Source organism: Rhipicephalus sanguineus, chromosome 1 (assembly GCF_013339695.2).
Source record: "Rhipicephalus sanguineus isolate Rsan-2018 chromosome 1, BIME_Rsan_1.4, whole genome shotgun sequence".
NCBI classification, from domain to species: Eukaryota; Metazoa; Arthropoda; class Arachnida; order Ixodida; family Ixodidae; genus Rhipicephalus; species Rhipicephalus sanguineus.
In genome coordinates this window covers 283,769,082-283,782,409 of record NC_051176.1, presented here as the reverse complement: position 1 = coordinate 283,782,409, position 13,328 = coordinate 283,769,082, and the positions used below count along the sequence as shown (strand labels likewise).

The 13,328-nt window shown below is 44.7% G+C and overlaps 1 protein-coding gene across 1 annotated transcript in view; it reads right to left on the bottom strand.

The window, feature by feature from the left end:
- Window positions 1-13,328, bottom strand: part of LOC119379151 (nucleolar protein 56) — a 34,026-nt gene that overhangs the window by 16,593 nt on the left and 4,105 nt on the right. Inside the window, exon 3 of the mRNA XM_037648346.2 lies at window positions 12,206-12,373. Coding sequence (XP_037504274.1) covers window positions 12,206-12,373 — 168 coding nt within the window. The remainder of the gene's footprint in view (window positions 1-12,205; window positions 12,374-13,328) is intronic.

Here is a 13,328-nt window from a genome sequence, read left to right as displayed (position 1 = left end):
TTCGTTCGTCATATCCCAAAGTTCGTAGTAAATGAAACACAGCTTTAAAAAAGTTGCAAGTGAAAACCAAAAATTTATTTTTTTGCGAAAAATTCCGTGATGCAAGTCTGTTTCGACAGCGCAGATGTGATAAGTACAGTCTCGAGTTTACTTAAGGCGGCAGCGTGTTCTTCGCCGAGGCCCTTGGCATATACAAGCTGCCTGAGGCTATCTATGCAGCCAATTGCTACAGGCACGCTTGTGGGCGCTGGCTCCAAAGTTTCGTCGTCATCATCTGATTCCTCCGAATCGCTTTTGCCGCGCACTTTATTCACTATGCCCTCATCCGTGCACGGTTCCTCAGTGTCGGCATCATCATCGACCGTAATGAAGTCCTCCCAGCAGATGTCCCGCTCTCCCATGTCGGAGTCGATGACGCGCTACCACAAATCGCTGCCGGATCGGTCCTCTTCGGGAGCTTCAGGCTCGGCATTGGGTTCGACGTCAATGAAGCCGGCACCTCTATCCACGAAGCCTTCAGCATCTCCAAAGCTGAGTATAAAGTCACCCGAAGCGGCAGGTTGGCTGCTCGGCGGTCAACAGCTATGCGCAAGCACTCCACAACGCGGCACCTATAATAACTCAGAGGCTTGTTACGTGGTGCGCGGCGCAGTTGTCAACCACGAGCAGCACGAGCCTGCCTTGCTTGTGCATGTTGCGGTCAAACTCGCTCAGCCACTCTACGAATAAATCTTGCGTCATCCATGCTTTCGCATTATGCCTGTAACGCACAGGCACATAGCCCCAGAAGCAACGCGGCTTCCTCGACTTCCCGATTACAAAGGGCATGCGCCGGTCGCTGCCATCCATATAGGCTTCCCAAGCAACGCTTAGCGGCGCTGCTGCTCTTGACAGGCAGCGCCATCTTTAGCAGAAAAAGAGAAACTGGGGTGTAAGCAGCGCGCGTTTTCCCTTCTCTCCACCGCGTTGCTGCTCGCTTTTGTGCACGTGCAGAGCTCTCGCGGTGCACTTGCGGCGCCTCACAATGTACCGCTTGCAGTGCGGCTTCAAAAGAATTTTCAAGCTTGACTGGCACTTCCGAAAAGCGAACTTGATAAAATGAGAAGGACTCGTCAATCACGTTAACGGTGAAGAACAGACGATCGACGACAACCACGCCAGACTCAAAGCGAAATGCATTTCCCAAGTCGCGATTACACCGTGTAGGACGTATACCTCGAGGTAAGTCTCATTCTGTCATGTTAAAGATGAATAATGGTCCACATGCACTCCGAAATGAAGCCGTACACGCCATCGATGTTCTGCGGCGAAGACTAGGAATCATATGATTGTTGTTTTGATATGGCATGCTCACAGTAGCAGCCGTGTACTTTCGTGAACAAACGTTTGCGGCGTGCGAAAAAAAGATTATACGGCCATGGCACTGCTTCCTGAGAAGGTTAGAGTCAAGTCCTCCGTGCCGCTGGAGAATCACCTGCCGATTAAGACGCGAGGTAGCTAGCTGAGCTTTAACCACTGTGAAGCAAGATGAACTGCTCGCCTAGTTTTTTCGGCTCTCGCGTCATGCTTGCAGTCTCTTTTTATGATATCGACTTGACAGGCGTATAAAACCTGTTGCGCGAACGCGGCTAGAAAATCGCACAAAGTCAGAAGGTGGTTAATTCAAGGTTGCAATTGCAAAGCATGTATGAAGTGCCAGTTATATTTAGCGGCTTAAATATATATCACCCCAATAAAGTGACAAAAACAAAGCAAACCTGCCGAACGATGTCAAAGCTTGCTGAAAATGCACAGACGTCCGTTCCGGCGTAATAAAGCAGCCTTCCCGACGCGTGAAATGCAGGCGCCGAACTTCTGACAATGTGCAGAGTTCAGCTGAATTCAACCAACCGCGCAACGCTAACGGTATAATGCAAATGTGAACGTTCAACAACGACGGGTAGGTCTCACGAGCACGGGGAATCAAAACACAAAGTTGCTTCACCTACAACCGTAACTGGACTTTAACAATGCGAGAAGGCAGCGAGTAATCATTACTGTAGTCCCTGCGTGCATGCGCCGCGTTACTTACCGATTCAGGTAGTCGGAACGAACGAAAGCGATGAACTCAGGGAGCCAAAATAGAAGGCGAGACAGCGCTGTCAGCTATCCATGCTTGCCGCCTTTATTTCTCATGCGACACGCCCGGGAACCAATACAGTTTAACACGTGAATCGTGTGCCTTGGTGTTGTCTGCACTGTTGTGGCTGGCCACTAAACCGCAATACTTCGGACCACGCTTGCGCTTCCGCGGGGTCGCTTCTGCCATCGCGGAAATGCGCAGCTTCGCACAGCAAGCCTCTCGGTTCAACGTACCCAGCTGACGGCCCCCCAGTTACCCGCACCGAGAGAAGAACGCGTGCGCACGTGCGCTACCGCAACCGTGAAAGGGCCGAGTCGGCCGCGCCTGTAAGGTTCAGAGCTTTCCGACAGGGCCGCAGCACGGCTGGCACGGTGCTGTTGTCGCGCCGCAAACTTGAGCTTGGGTTCCCTATTAGTGCGCAAAAGTGCTGTGACGCGCACTTTACTGTGTTTGTCACCAGCGCACGTGCCGCATTTCATGGCGAGTTTTTTCTGGCAGCATCTGATAGAATAACGCAGTTTTGTCTGCGTTATAGACGTCTCGCTCCGCATAGCTTAAAATGGTGTCTCGATTTGTTTCAAGCCACGAACGCCTTGGTCGCTTGCCGAGGCCGCCTCACCAACTATCGATTTGAAAACAATGCCATGGTGCACCTTGAACCGATGTAGCCAGCCATTTCCGGGGCAGATGTCGAAAAAGTCCAACAGGAATGCGAAGTCTTTCGCATTGGCCAGCATAATAGGACCGCTTACCGGAATGTTCCGAGCTCGCATATCGATGAACCATTTCAGTAGCGCGTCCTCCCGTTCCGCGTAGGTGGCCCTCTGCAGACGCTTTCTGTCAGTCGAGTTGGCATCGGCACTGATGATCTTGTCTGTTTTTCAGGATCGTCGATATGGTTGACTCGCACACGCCGTACTTTTTAACCAACTCGCAGTTTTTCACACCTTGAGAGAGCTCTGTTACAAATGGCTCGCTTAGTAGCAATGTCCAGCGCTTTTCGCTTCGTGCCACCGTCTGCCATTCTGACCGCACGCTACGCGAACGCCAACAGTGAGGAAGACGCGCACGTGTGATAAGAGAAGCAAGCACGAGTGTAACTTCTCTGGGCTCGTTTCTAGCCAAAAAAAGCTGGATGCGGCAGCGTCACGGAGCGGTGGAGACTGGCGAAGAAGCTGCGAGGGAGGGTAGTTCGGGTACCTTTCTTGGGATAGTAGCCTGTGCCAGCTGTGCGTGTGTTAGAAAAATTTAGGGCCCGTTCACGCTCAGCCAGCATGCACGCAGAATGAATCGCGAAATGTCAAAGTTGGTGAGGATGCGGGACAAAGGACGGAGGGGTGCATAAAAAACAACTATCGGGGAGAGCTACAACTAGACGGCAGTGGAGGCAGGGTAGGCGTTTAACAGCGCCGACTCCGTTCGCTGAAACTGATCGGCAGGGCTCAGAGACGTTCGTCGCAAGTGCAATTTTGCGCCATAAAGATAATGTATATTTCTGCGGTCACGCAGGCATCGTTCATTTTAAGTGGGGCAGTTATATGTGGGCTCGACTGTATATGTATTTGCGTATTGATTTTAAAAGTGCAGTCATTTTATCAGTGGCTCAAATAATTAGATAAATGTTAATTACAGTAAAACCTTATTCAAACTCGGTTATTTCGAAATCCCGCAGAATTCGAAGGATTTATTGAGCCCCATATTTTGCAATGTAAATTTGAGTGGATAATTTGAAGCGGCGGTCCGTACCAGCTCGGTTAACTTGAAAACTTAGGGTGCGATGCGCCAATTCCCGATCCCGATTTCGCCGCAAATCTGCAGAAACGATGGCCCTCAGAAGCCATAAGGCAATGCAATGTAGCGATACTAATGAGTGACAGATGAAACCCCCCAGCCTCGCAGCTTCCAGTTCAAGATGAAGAAAAAAAAAAAAGATACGGTTTCGTGGTCAGCTGAAATGTCTGCCTGCAGCGAAGACGACGTGCTTCCATGCAACACAGCGGTAACACGTGGGCATGCATCTCGCAATGTCAGTGCGTCATGATTTACCCATTCTTTCTGGGCAAAGAAATTAATAAAGGACGGTCTGACGGAATTTGCAATGTATGTGAACCTTCGATTGGCAGTTGTTCCGGCAATTTGCGCACTCGCACTGCTTGGCAGAGTACTTGCCTGTAATGCCTACTTCAAAAACTCAGTTCGAAAACTTCGAAAACTTCAATGATCATGTTTTCCAGCCAGAACACATCATGCATTCCGTCACACTGGTCAGTACTAAATTACTTATTTTGCCAGAAATATGCCCGAATGGTCGCATCATGACGCGCTGACGCAGCAAGGAGCAGGTGAAATGCTGCCCGCGTGTCACCACTGTGTTGCAGTGAAGCACATCTTTTCTGCAGGCACGAATTTCAGTTTACCATGAGGCCGCCCCCCCCACCCCCCTTCTTGAGCTGGCAGCAGCAACGCCCACAGTTTCCACGGTTTAGCAGCAAAATTAGGACCGGGTATTGCTGCAAAACATAACCCTTGGAGCCACAAACTAGCAGGCACAGCAAATGACCACCTCTGATTAACTTTCAGTAATTCAAAATTCCTTGCATCCCGCTTTTTGCATGTTTCGTTAATTTAAAAACCCACTTAATTCAAAGTGTTTTCAGAGTTCCAGTGACTGAATTAACGAAGTTTTACTGTACTATTATTTGGGGGATAAAAATACACAGGGCAAAAAGACACGTTTAATGCATGAAGATTGAAGCACTGCAAGCAGACTTCAAATCCAACAACAATTAGCAATTGAACAGCCCACTGAAGTTCAATGTTTACAGAACAGTTACTAACAAACAAAAACAAAAGCAGAAAAAAATATTACAGACGGAGAAGATTAACCCCCTCAGGGTTTTCGCCGTACATGTACGGCAGAAGCTTCCTGGTACCAAAGGGTTTTCGTCGTACATGTACGGCATAGCGTGTATTTTTAAAACGCGCGCCTTTTTCGATCATTTCTTTTGTTTGGCCTGTGCTGCCACACTTCAGGAATACGTGGAATTTTTTTTCATGCACCGATGTCTCTCCGTTGTATTTTTTTTTCGCTTCCCAAAACGGCGCGCCGCCTATCGCTTGCCCATCCGAGCACGTTCGCGGTGCAGCTGGTTTAAAGTGCGCGCCTTTTTCGATGATTTCTCTTGCTCGGCATGTGCTGCCACGCTTCAGGAATACGTGGAATTTTTTTCATGCGCCGACGTCTCTCCGTTGTTGCTTTTTTTATGCTTCGCAAAATGGCGCGCCGGCTATCGCTTGCGCAACCGAGAGCGCCCGCGGCGCGGTTTGGTTTCAAACGCGCGCCTTCTCCCATTTCTCTTGCTTGGAACGTGCTGCCACGCTTCGGGAATACGTGTAATTTTTTAAATGCGCCTATGTCTCTCCGTCTTTTTTTTTTCTTTGCAAAGAGGCGCGGCGGCTAGTAGTCTCGCATCAGAACGCGCGCACGCGGTCCGGCTGGTTTCGGTTTCGTCCTTCGGGTGGTTTTCGCTTCTTGCACCCGCAAAGTTGATGGCTGTTTGGTTTCTAATCTCTCAAAGGGTGACCGCTCGTTACTCTCTCGTTTATTGCACCCCGGCGCGCGATTACATCTGTTTCCGTGCAGCGCTAAATTACACAAACGACGCCGCCGTGATTGCGTTTCCTGTTTTGGGGTCTCGGAAAAACTAGCTATTTGTTGGCGATAAGACGAAGTATTACTGTAGCTTTTTCACTCGTTTTGCTTTCCGGACGGGCGCACAACCATATTTTTCTTCTGTGCGCTCACTGACGCAGCTCGCTTACGCTATGGAAGCGTGCGCCGGTTGCGCTGCTGCCGGTGAGTTGAGCAGTGATTCTTCCGATGCGGACTATTCCCCAAGTGCCGAATCAGAATCTGATTCATTGGATTTCAGACTCTGATGACGATCAAGGAATCGACATCTGAAACGCGTGCGCGGGGAGCCATGCTTCAAAGGCTATCACACGCTGAAAAGTTTTTAGTGTTAGAGCACGAGCGTTTTTAACCGGCAACATACTCTGGTGTGCTTATTTCTGTATGTTTGTGAGCTATGTTTAACACAATGCATAATTTTTATTCATAAAAAACTGTGAAGCTTTTTTTTAGGATTCTGCTTGATTTTACTATGAATAAACCATATGTATGTAACAACAATACTGATTTTATTGTCACTTTACGGTCACGAAAAAAAAAATTGTAGACAATTTTTTTCTTAAATAGAATAGTCTGAAGAATTTATTTCAGCAATAAAAAAATTACACATTTTTGGACTGGATTTCACGAAAAAATTCGACCCTCAAAGGGTTAAGGGGGGACGTGGCAATGGGAGCGGTAAATTTGGTCAAAATGTTTAATTTTTCAATTAATTTTTTTTTTCTGCAATCCTGAGACCATGTTTTATGTCATGGTGAAATATTAGACCAAAATAAGCAGTAGAAGTTGAAAAAAAAAGAGCATTTTACTAGTGTGCTGTCATCAAAAACTATGAGAAAATTGGGCTTTAGAAAATGCAAATCAGAAGTTTGCCCTTGACACAGGGCCATTATATTGGCGTAACCATAAAGAGGACAAATAGAGCTCAAGATAGCCGCAAAGCTGCATTTCTCCAATGAAAAATAAAACCAGCTTCCTCCTGAGCTCCATTTTCATTGCTTTTAGCTCCATTTTCTTTGAGCTCCATTTTCTCAGCTTTCATTTTTTGAACAGTTGCTGCCAGTCAATCCTGTGCCATTTCACAACAAATAAAGATATAACCACTCCGTTTTCTGTGCTTAGACCCGAGACATCGGTGATGCCGTAAAGCTGTCCATATTTGTATGCACGTCGTACAAATTTTTATAATTGGCTTTTTGAAAGAAATTTCAGAAATTTTTGTGTGTGCTTCTCTGAATGTGTAAAAATAAACCAATAGCTTTATGGCACAGAATGGGCCCTTGTGAATATCCTTATGCAAAAATTTTGACGAACTTACGTCTAATTCATTAATTAATTTTCGGATGACAATGAGAGTCTATCAAGTGTTGTAACTCAAAAACTACACAAGATAGCTCAAAACCGATTTCAGTTATGATATCATCACAACATATCACATCTGCATGCCAAATTTCATCACTTTATCTCCATAAATAAAGATAGTTTTCATTGCCACGTCCCCCCTTAAGGATCTGCTTGCAGCCAGGGTTTATAGCAACTCTGAAGAAAAAAATTCGAGGGTTTTTAAGGACTTTCAAGCACCTAATGAAGAATTTTCAAGCACTTGAAACAACACTTGTGTAGAAAAAGGAAACACCAGTTATTACAGCATGAAGCACATCTTTCATTGCACACAAGCCAAAGCAGGCACTTTTTCACAATTAATAGCTAACTAAAGGAGTTTACACAGTTCCTTTCTTTGCTCATATTTTGTTCACTGCAGGTTTTATGGCATCACACTCTTTTCCGCAGGTTTCAGTATTCTTCTGCTAGTTTGCTTAAACTGATTCACCTCACAATATGGATGTATTGTGTGTGCGGGCACGTGCACGCACACACGCTCACACAAAATGTGCAACGCCAGCCTTAGAATTTTTTTCAACTTTTATGAATACATAGACAACATAATTGCCACTAATATAACACAAAAACACAGGAAAGGTACACAAACATGACAACAAGGGCAGCCCTTCCAATTTACTTTGTGTAATTTTAGGAGCAATTATGTCACATAGCAAGTACCAACTAAGCTACGATCACGTTCACCTGATGAGTATATACATATAGGCACACACACACACACACACACATTTACAAAGGGGTCGGGCACCCTTCCGTCCCCACTGCTGCAAAATAAAATCCTCGTTAATTCTCTGATCGAAAATAGGCTCATGCGAATATAACTTTCTAGGCTCAAAATGAATGGCAATTAAATTTTGAAGTGGCCCCGCCATGGTGGTCTAGTGGTTATGGCGCTCGACTGCTGACCCGAAGGTCGCGGGATCGAATCCCGGCCGCGGCGGCTGCATTTTCGATGGAGGCGAAAATGTCTGAGGCCCGTGTACTTAGATTTAGGTGCACGTTAAAGAACCCCAGGTGGTCGAAATTTCCGGAGCCCTCCACTACGGCGTCTCTCATAATCATATGGTGGTTTTGGGACATTAAACCCCAGATATTATTATTATTAAATTTTGAAGTGAATTTGAATAGTAGTAGGATGCAAATTGTATGCGGAAAAATACTTCAAGTTATAAAATTTCTCATATTTAGGCAATATAAAAAGCTAAAAAAAAAGCGGGGGGGGGGGGGGGAGCCAGAAGTGTGGCTTTGCACTGGTATGGATTTCCCCTGACAAGGTGGTTTCACGGCACAGCAGTCTCATGGTACAGTGAAACCATCTTTAAAGGGAAACTAAACAGAAACAATGAATCAGTTTAGATCGATAAATTGTGCTCTGAGAACTCTAACGTCGTTAATTTCGCCACCATAGGTTCATTAATAGAGGAGAAAATGAAGTTCAAGGTGTATTTATTGTATTTTGGCGCCATTGGCTCAACAAAATTACCTCAAACTCAGAGGACAATGTACTTCATTTTTACCAATTATGAGGAAAATCGTTTTGCTCTTTAGTGCCCTTCAAGGTGGGTTATACCCCTGTCACACTGGACGTTTTAATGTCATTCAAAGGGAATGACATTCGCATCTAATGACATTATGCGGCTGCTACACAGCGATATTTAATGTCATTAGGATCGAGTGACTTAAAAAATCGAATGAGTTCGAGAAACACATTCGCCGTCGCACTCGGACCGAATGTGTACTCTCCACCCCAGAGACTACTTAGAATGTGTCAATCCGCAGTCTCAAGTTCGGAAGCATTCATGCTAACACGCTATTAATTTTGCGTTTTGTAAGGCATCTATCATTTTAAAGAGCAAATGTGTACGGAAAGCTTTTGCGAAATGTTTTTACTCTCCACCTCAGTGGCGTCTGGCTCGCCTCCCGGCGCTGTCGGCCATGCTGCCAATGCTGCCATGTAAACAAACAGACTCCTGTGCGCACGTGTGCATGCAGCAATGGAATCATCAGCTACACGAGCACACTGGACAGAGTCGGAGACTTACGCTGTAATTAGGCTTTGGGAAGACAATTTAAGTGACTTGCACAAAGCCAAGAGGAATAGTAAAGTGTATGCCTGGATCGTGGAAGAGCGGCGCAAGCTCGGCGGATGCAGTGGCGACCACTGCCGCGATCGAGAACGCGTTCGCTTGAATGCGTTGCAGAATGTCATCGCTGCGTTTGCACTCTTCATCTATTTCTCGCTCCAGTCTTTTCTTTTGGCTCACAGGCTTTTCGCGCAACGCCAAATACAGAGCAACTAAACGCTTTACATGCTGCAGCTTGGCGTCGTCGTGCAGCGGCACTGCCATGTCGGCCGTGTTTGTTGTGTTCTATTGGCTGTGGCTACTGGCTAAGCGTCGTCCTGGCTTGTTTTGGTCGGATATTATACAAAATAACATTTCTGTGTTTATTTAGTGATGCAACTCCCGACATACATTCTAAAATAAATAACTTCTCTTTTCTACCACACTACATTTACCTTCCTCAACTTTTCCGGCCTTCTTTTTTTCGATTATCGACATTGATATCATGAACGAATGACATTAGTTTTTCCAGTGTAGCACCACCACGGATCGAATGACATTCGGTGCACCGAATGACATTCGAACCTAATGACATTAACACCTCCAGTGTGACAGGGGTATTACACGTGGTAAAATATGTCTATTCGGTCTTTTTAAATACTTTTAAATTTTAAATTAACGTCATAGCAAATTCGACAACTGTAATATGTGCTTGATTATTCGCACAGAACTATCCAAAAAGCAACTGCTAAAAATTGGCTCAACGAAAGTGTATTGACGAAATTCAAGGACATTGAAGGACCTAAAAAATTTAAGGGTTTTCAAGGCTTTGAAAATGCCATTTGAAAATTCTGGGGTTTTCAAGGGTTTCAAGGATAGCTATGAAACCTGGCAGCACTTCAAGGTTTAAGCATTTAGCTTCATTTAGCAAAAAACATCATAGCTGAAATAAGCCTTTTTCTGTTCTGTCTTGAGTTCTTCTATGGCAGTTACACATCCTTTTGTATTTAAGTAACCACGTAGTGGAACATGTATTATTAAACATCACAGCTGCTTAGAGTTTAAGAAATTAATGTCCCTAACAAGCAGGGCGTGTAAAGGTTTCTTTTGAGCAAATGCAAAAACAAAAAACAAATAAAGCTCATCTTGAACCACATGTAGCACATGGTACTGAAATATTTTTGTTAGATAATTATTAGCCATCAGGGATATAACCTGCATGCCTACTGCATACGTGTCACATGTACGTCATTCAGCAGCAGCATAACATGAGAAGTGCCCATTCTTATTTTTCAGTCTTTTCTTTTTTTTTTTGTAAGTCAATATACAGCTTGTCTTGGTGCCATGAACTGCTACTGTGGCTGAAATATCAACCCAAGATGCGAGAAACTTGGTCAGCACTTGTGGCAATCCATTTTCGGAAAATGGATTTTTTCCAATTTTTTATCTCTAAGGAGCACTTACACAAAAATCTTACACATCGTTTTTTTTCTGTTGCGATAAATAGCTAACGACCCACTTATCATGGCTGGAAAGCTCGTTTGCTTGAGCGCATGACGGTTAACACGTTCACTGCGACGTGGGTCACTGGTGGGTGACGGCCTGTGCTCCTCCTATGCGGCCGCGATGTCACGAGTATGCCTCTGCTTGCGGATGCGATAACTTCATCCCACTTGTACGCAGAGGTACATTTCTTGTTGCAAGAGGTTAAAATAATCACTTTTCTGGTGTTAGATGGCGTGACCCACGGGTGACCCAGGCTCAAGAACTCTCAGACATGTGCTGACGTCTGAAAGTTTTTAGAATGCAACCAATACATTTATTTTGATTGCATTTGACGTGGGACGGCGATGTTTTTAAAGGACCCCTGACAGCAAAATTTTTGTTAGTGACTTTTTTACTGTAATTTGTAGCTTTGGGTCTGATAATCCCTAAGTTAAATCGTAAATGCTCTAGCGTATCGTATAACTAATTCTAGCGTAGTTAATTGTGACCATTTTAGCGTCACTTTGAGGAGATGAGGAGATGCTGCGTGAACTCTTACTCGAGCGCACTGAGAAAGAAACGGTGGCATCAGATTAGTTCCAGTGCCTCCCTTGCGTTTCTTTGTGTTCCCCCTTGGTGCGGCTGGCGAACAGAAGAAAACAAACGACTATGTGTCCTCCCCAGCACTGACACTCTTTAATGAGATAAAAAGTCCCGGTGGCTGCCATGTAGAGGTACCCAGCTCAGAGAACCTACGCATATGTTCATTTTATTTTGAGGCAATGAAGTATTTTTACTGTTTGCTAGGTGGTCTGATTTAAAGGGACACTAAAGAGCAAAACGACTTTTCTCCCATTAGTAAAGTAGTCTTCCACGATACCAAAAACACCACGCTTGCTGCGAGAAGACGCTTAATAAGCGAGAAAACGCGCAAAAAGAAAATACAGGTGGAGACGCCACCTTGGAATTCCCGCACCATTTGCTGTGACGTCGCATATTTTTGACGGCACCTGCTTAGGCCTACGTAGTTCCTAATAGGTTAAATCGAAGTACATTGTTCTCTGAGGGGGCCAGAGACTTGACATAACGAGTTTGTAGCAATTTCGTCGAGCCAGTGGCGCCAAAATACGTTAAATGCTCTTTGAAATCTTTTACATCACGAATTACAAAGTTCGGCGCCAAATTTAAAAATCAAACTTTGAACTTGGTTTTCTCCTCTAATTTAAATAAACCTCTGGTTGTGAAATAAAGTACACAATAGTTCTCCGAGCACACTTTATCAATCTAAACCAATTCATTGTTTCTCGTTAGTGTCCCTTTAATACTCAGAAACCAGGGTATTACAATATTGGTCACATTTCACAAATGGAATGCAAGTTTTTACTGTAGGTTTAAGATCACTCAGATGTTCTGCATACATTTAAAGGACACTCAACACCTCACCTCTGATAACTTCTGGTACTACTCCTGTATGCTGGCAAGACATTCCCAGAGACTCCTGGACAGTCATTCCCAATTTGGAGTCCCCAACACCAAGAATCACCTTGCTCTTCTTTGTTGATTTGGGAACATTTGTTTCCAAGAAGGTCTGCAGATCGTCATGAACCACACCTGGAAGAAAACAGAATGAAAAGTAAAATTTAAGCCATATCAAACCTATCTGTTATCTACAAGTATTACAAATCTGTTCAATTTATAAGTTAGTGGCTAGGTAATGACTCTTGCTTTGTGAATGATCAAGCTGTATTAAAAATAAGGGGGTAAGGTTTGTTTGCAACCTACAGCCTTGTATTTCACATGCAGTGCAATCACCTTTTGACCTGCGAACTTACAAATCACCTTAAAAACACACGAGCAAAGGGGAAAAATAGCATTCTTTTTTTTTTTTAAATGGCTTGCCCATTCACACATAACTGACTCCACTGACATGACTTACCACGACATGCAGCAGCATGCGTGGAACTAACTGCACAGATTGCCAAGAGCACACAGTTTTTGTTTAGATCACAATATTTTTTTCCAGGGATTTGGCTGTTTATATTGACTGCTTCAGAACTTACAGATGCCTGCTGTGTTGTGGCATGGGCACACTATCACATCACAGCACTGGCATGCGTTGGAAAGGCCAACTGCGGGATGACCACAGATAGAGCAGTGCGTTTTTAGGTACAGAGGAATGGATCTTCCTGTGTTGATGGCAATGCAAATCAATTAAATAGAAAACATGTGGTCAAGCAAGCACTGCAATTTCAAGATGCCACTTTTCCAAGTAATCATCGAATGACCTCAGTATTGGAGTTTCCTCCTGAATCTATTGCCACAAAGCATTTTCTAATCAGCCAAGAACGAGAGGAGTTGCATGGATTTGTTGCACGTTTTGAGCACTTCTGTTCTTTCATCTGACGAGTGGGCAGATGACACAGAGACAGGAGTCTATGTGAGCACGCATCATGAAACTGTTCACCCATTCACAGTGTGATTCCTAATTGTAAGTTTTGCTACTGCGTAATTTTAGCACATTATGAAAGTGCAGTGATGGAAGTGACTTTTCAATTTTTGGAGCAGA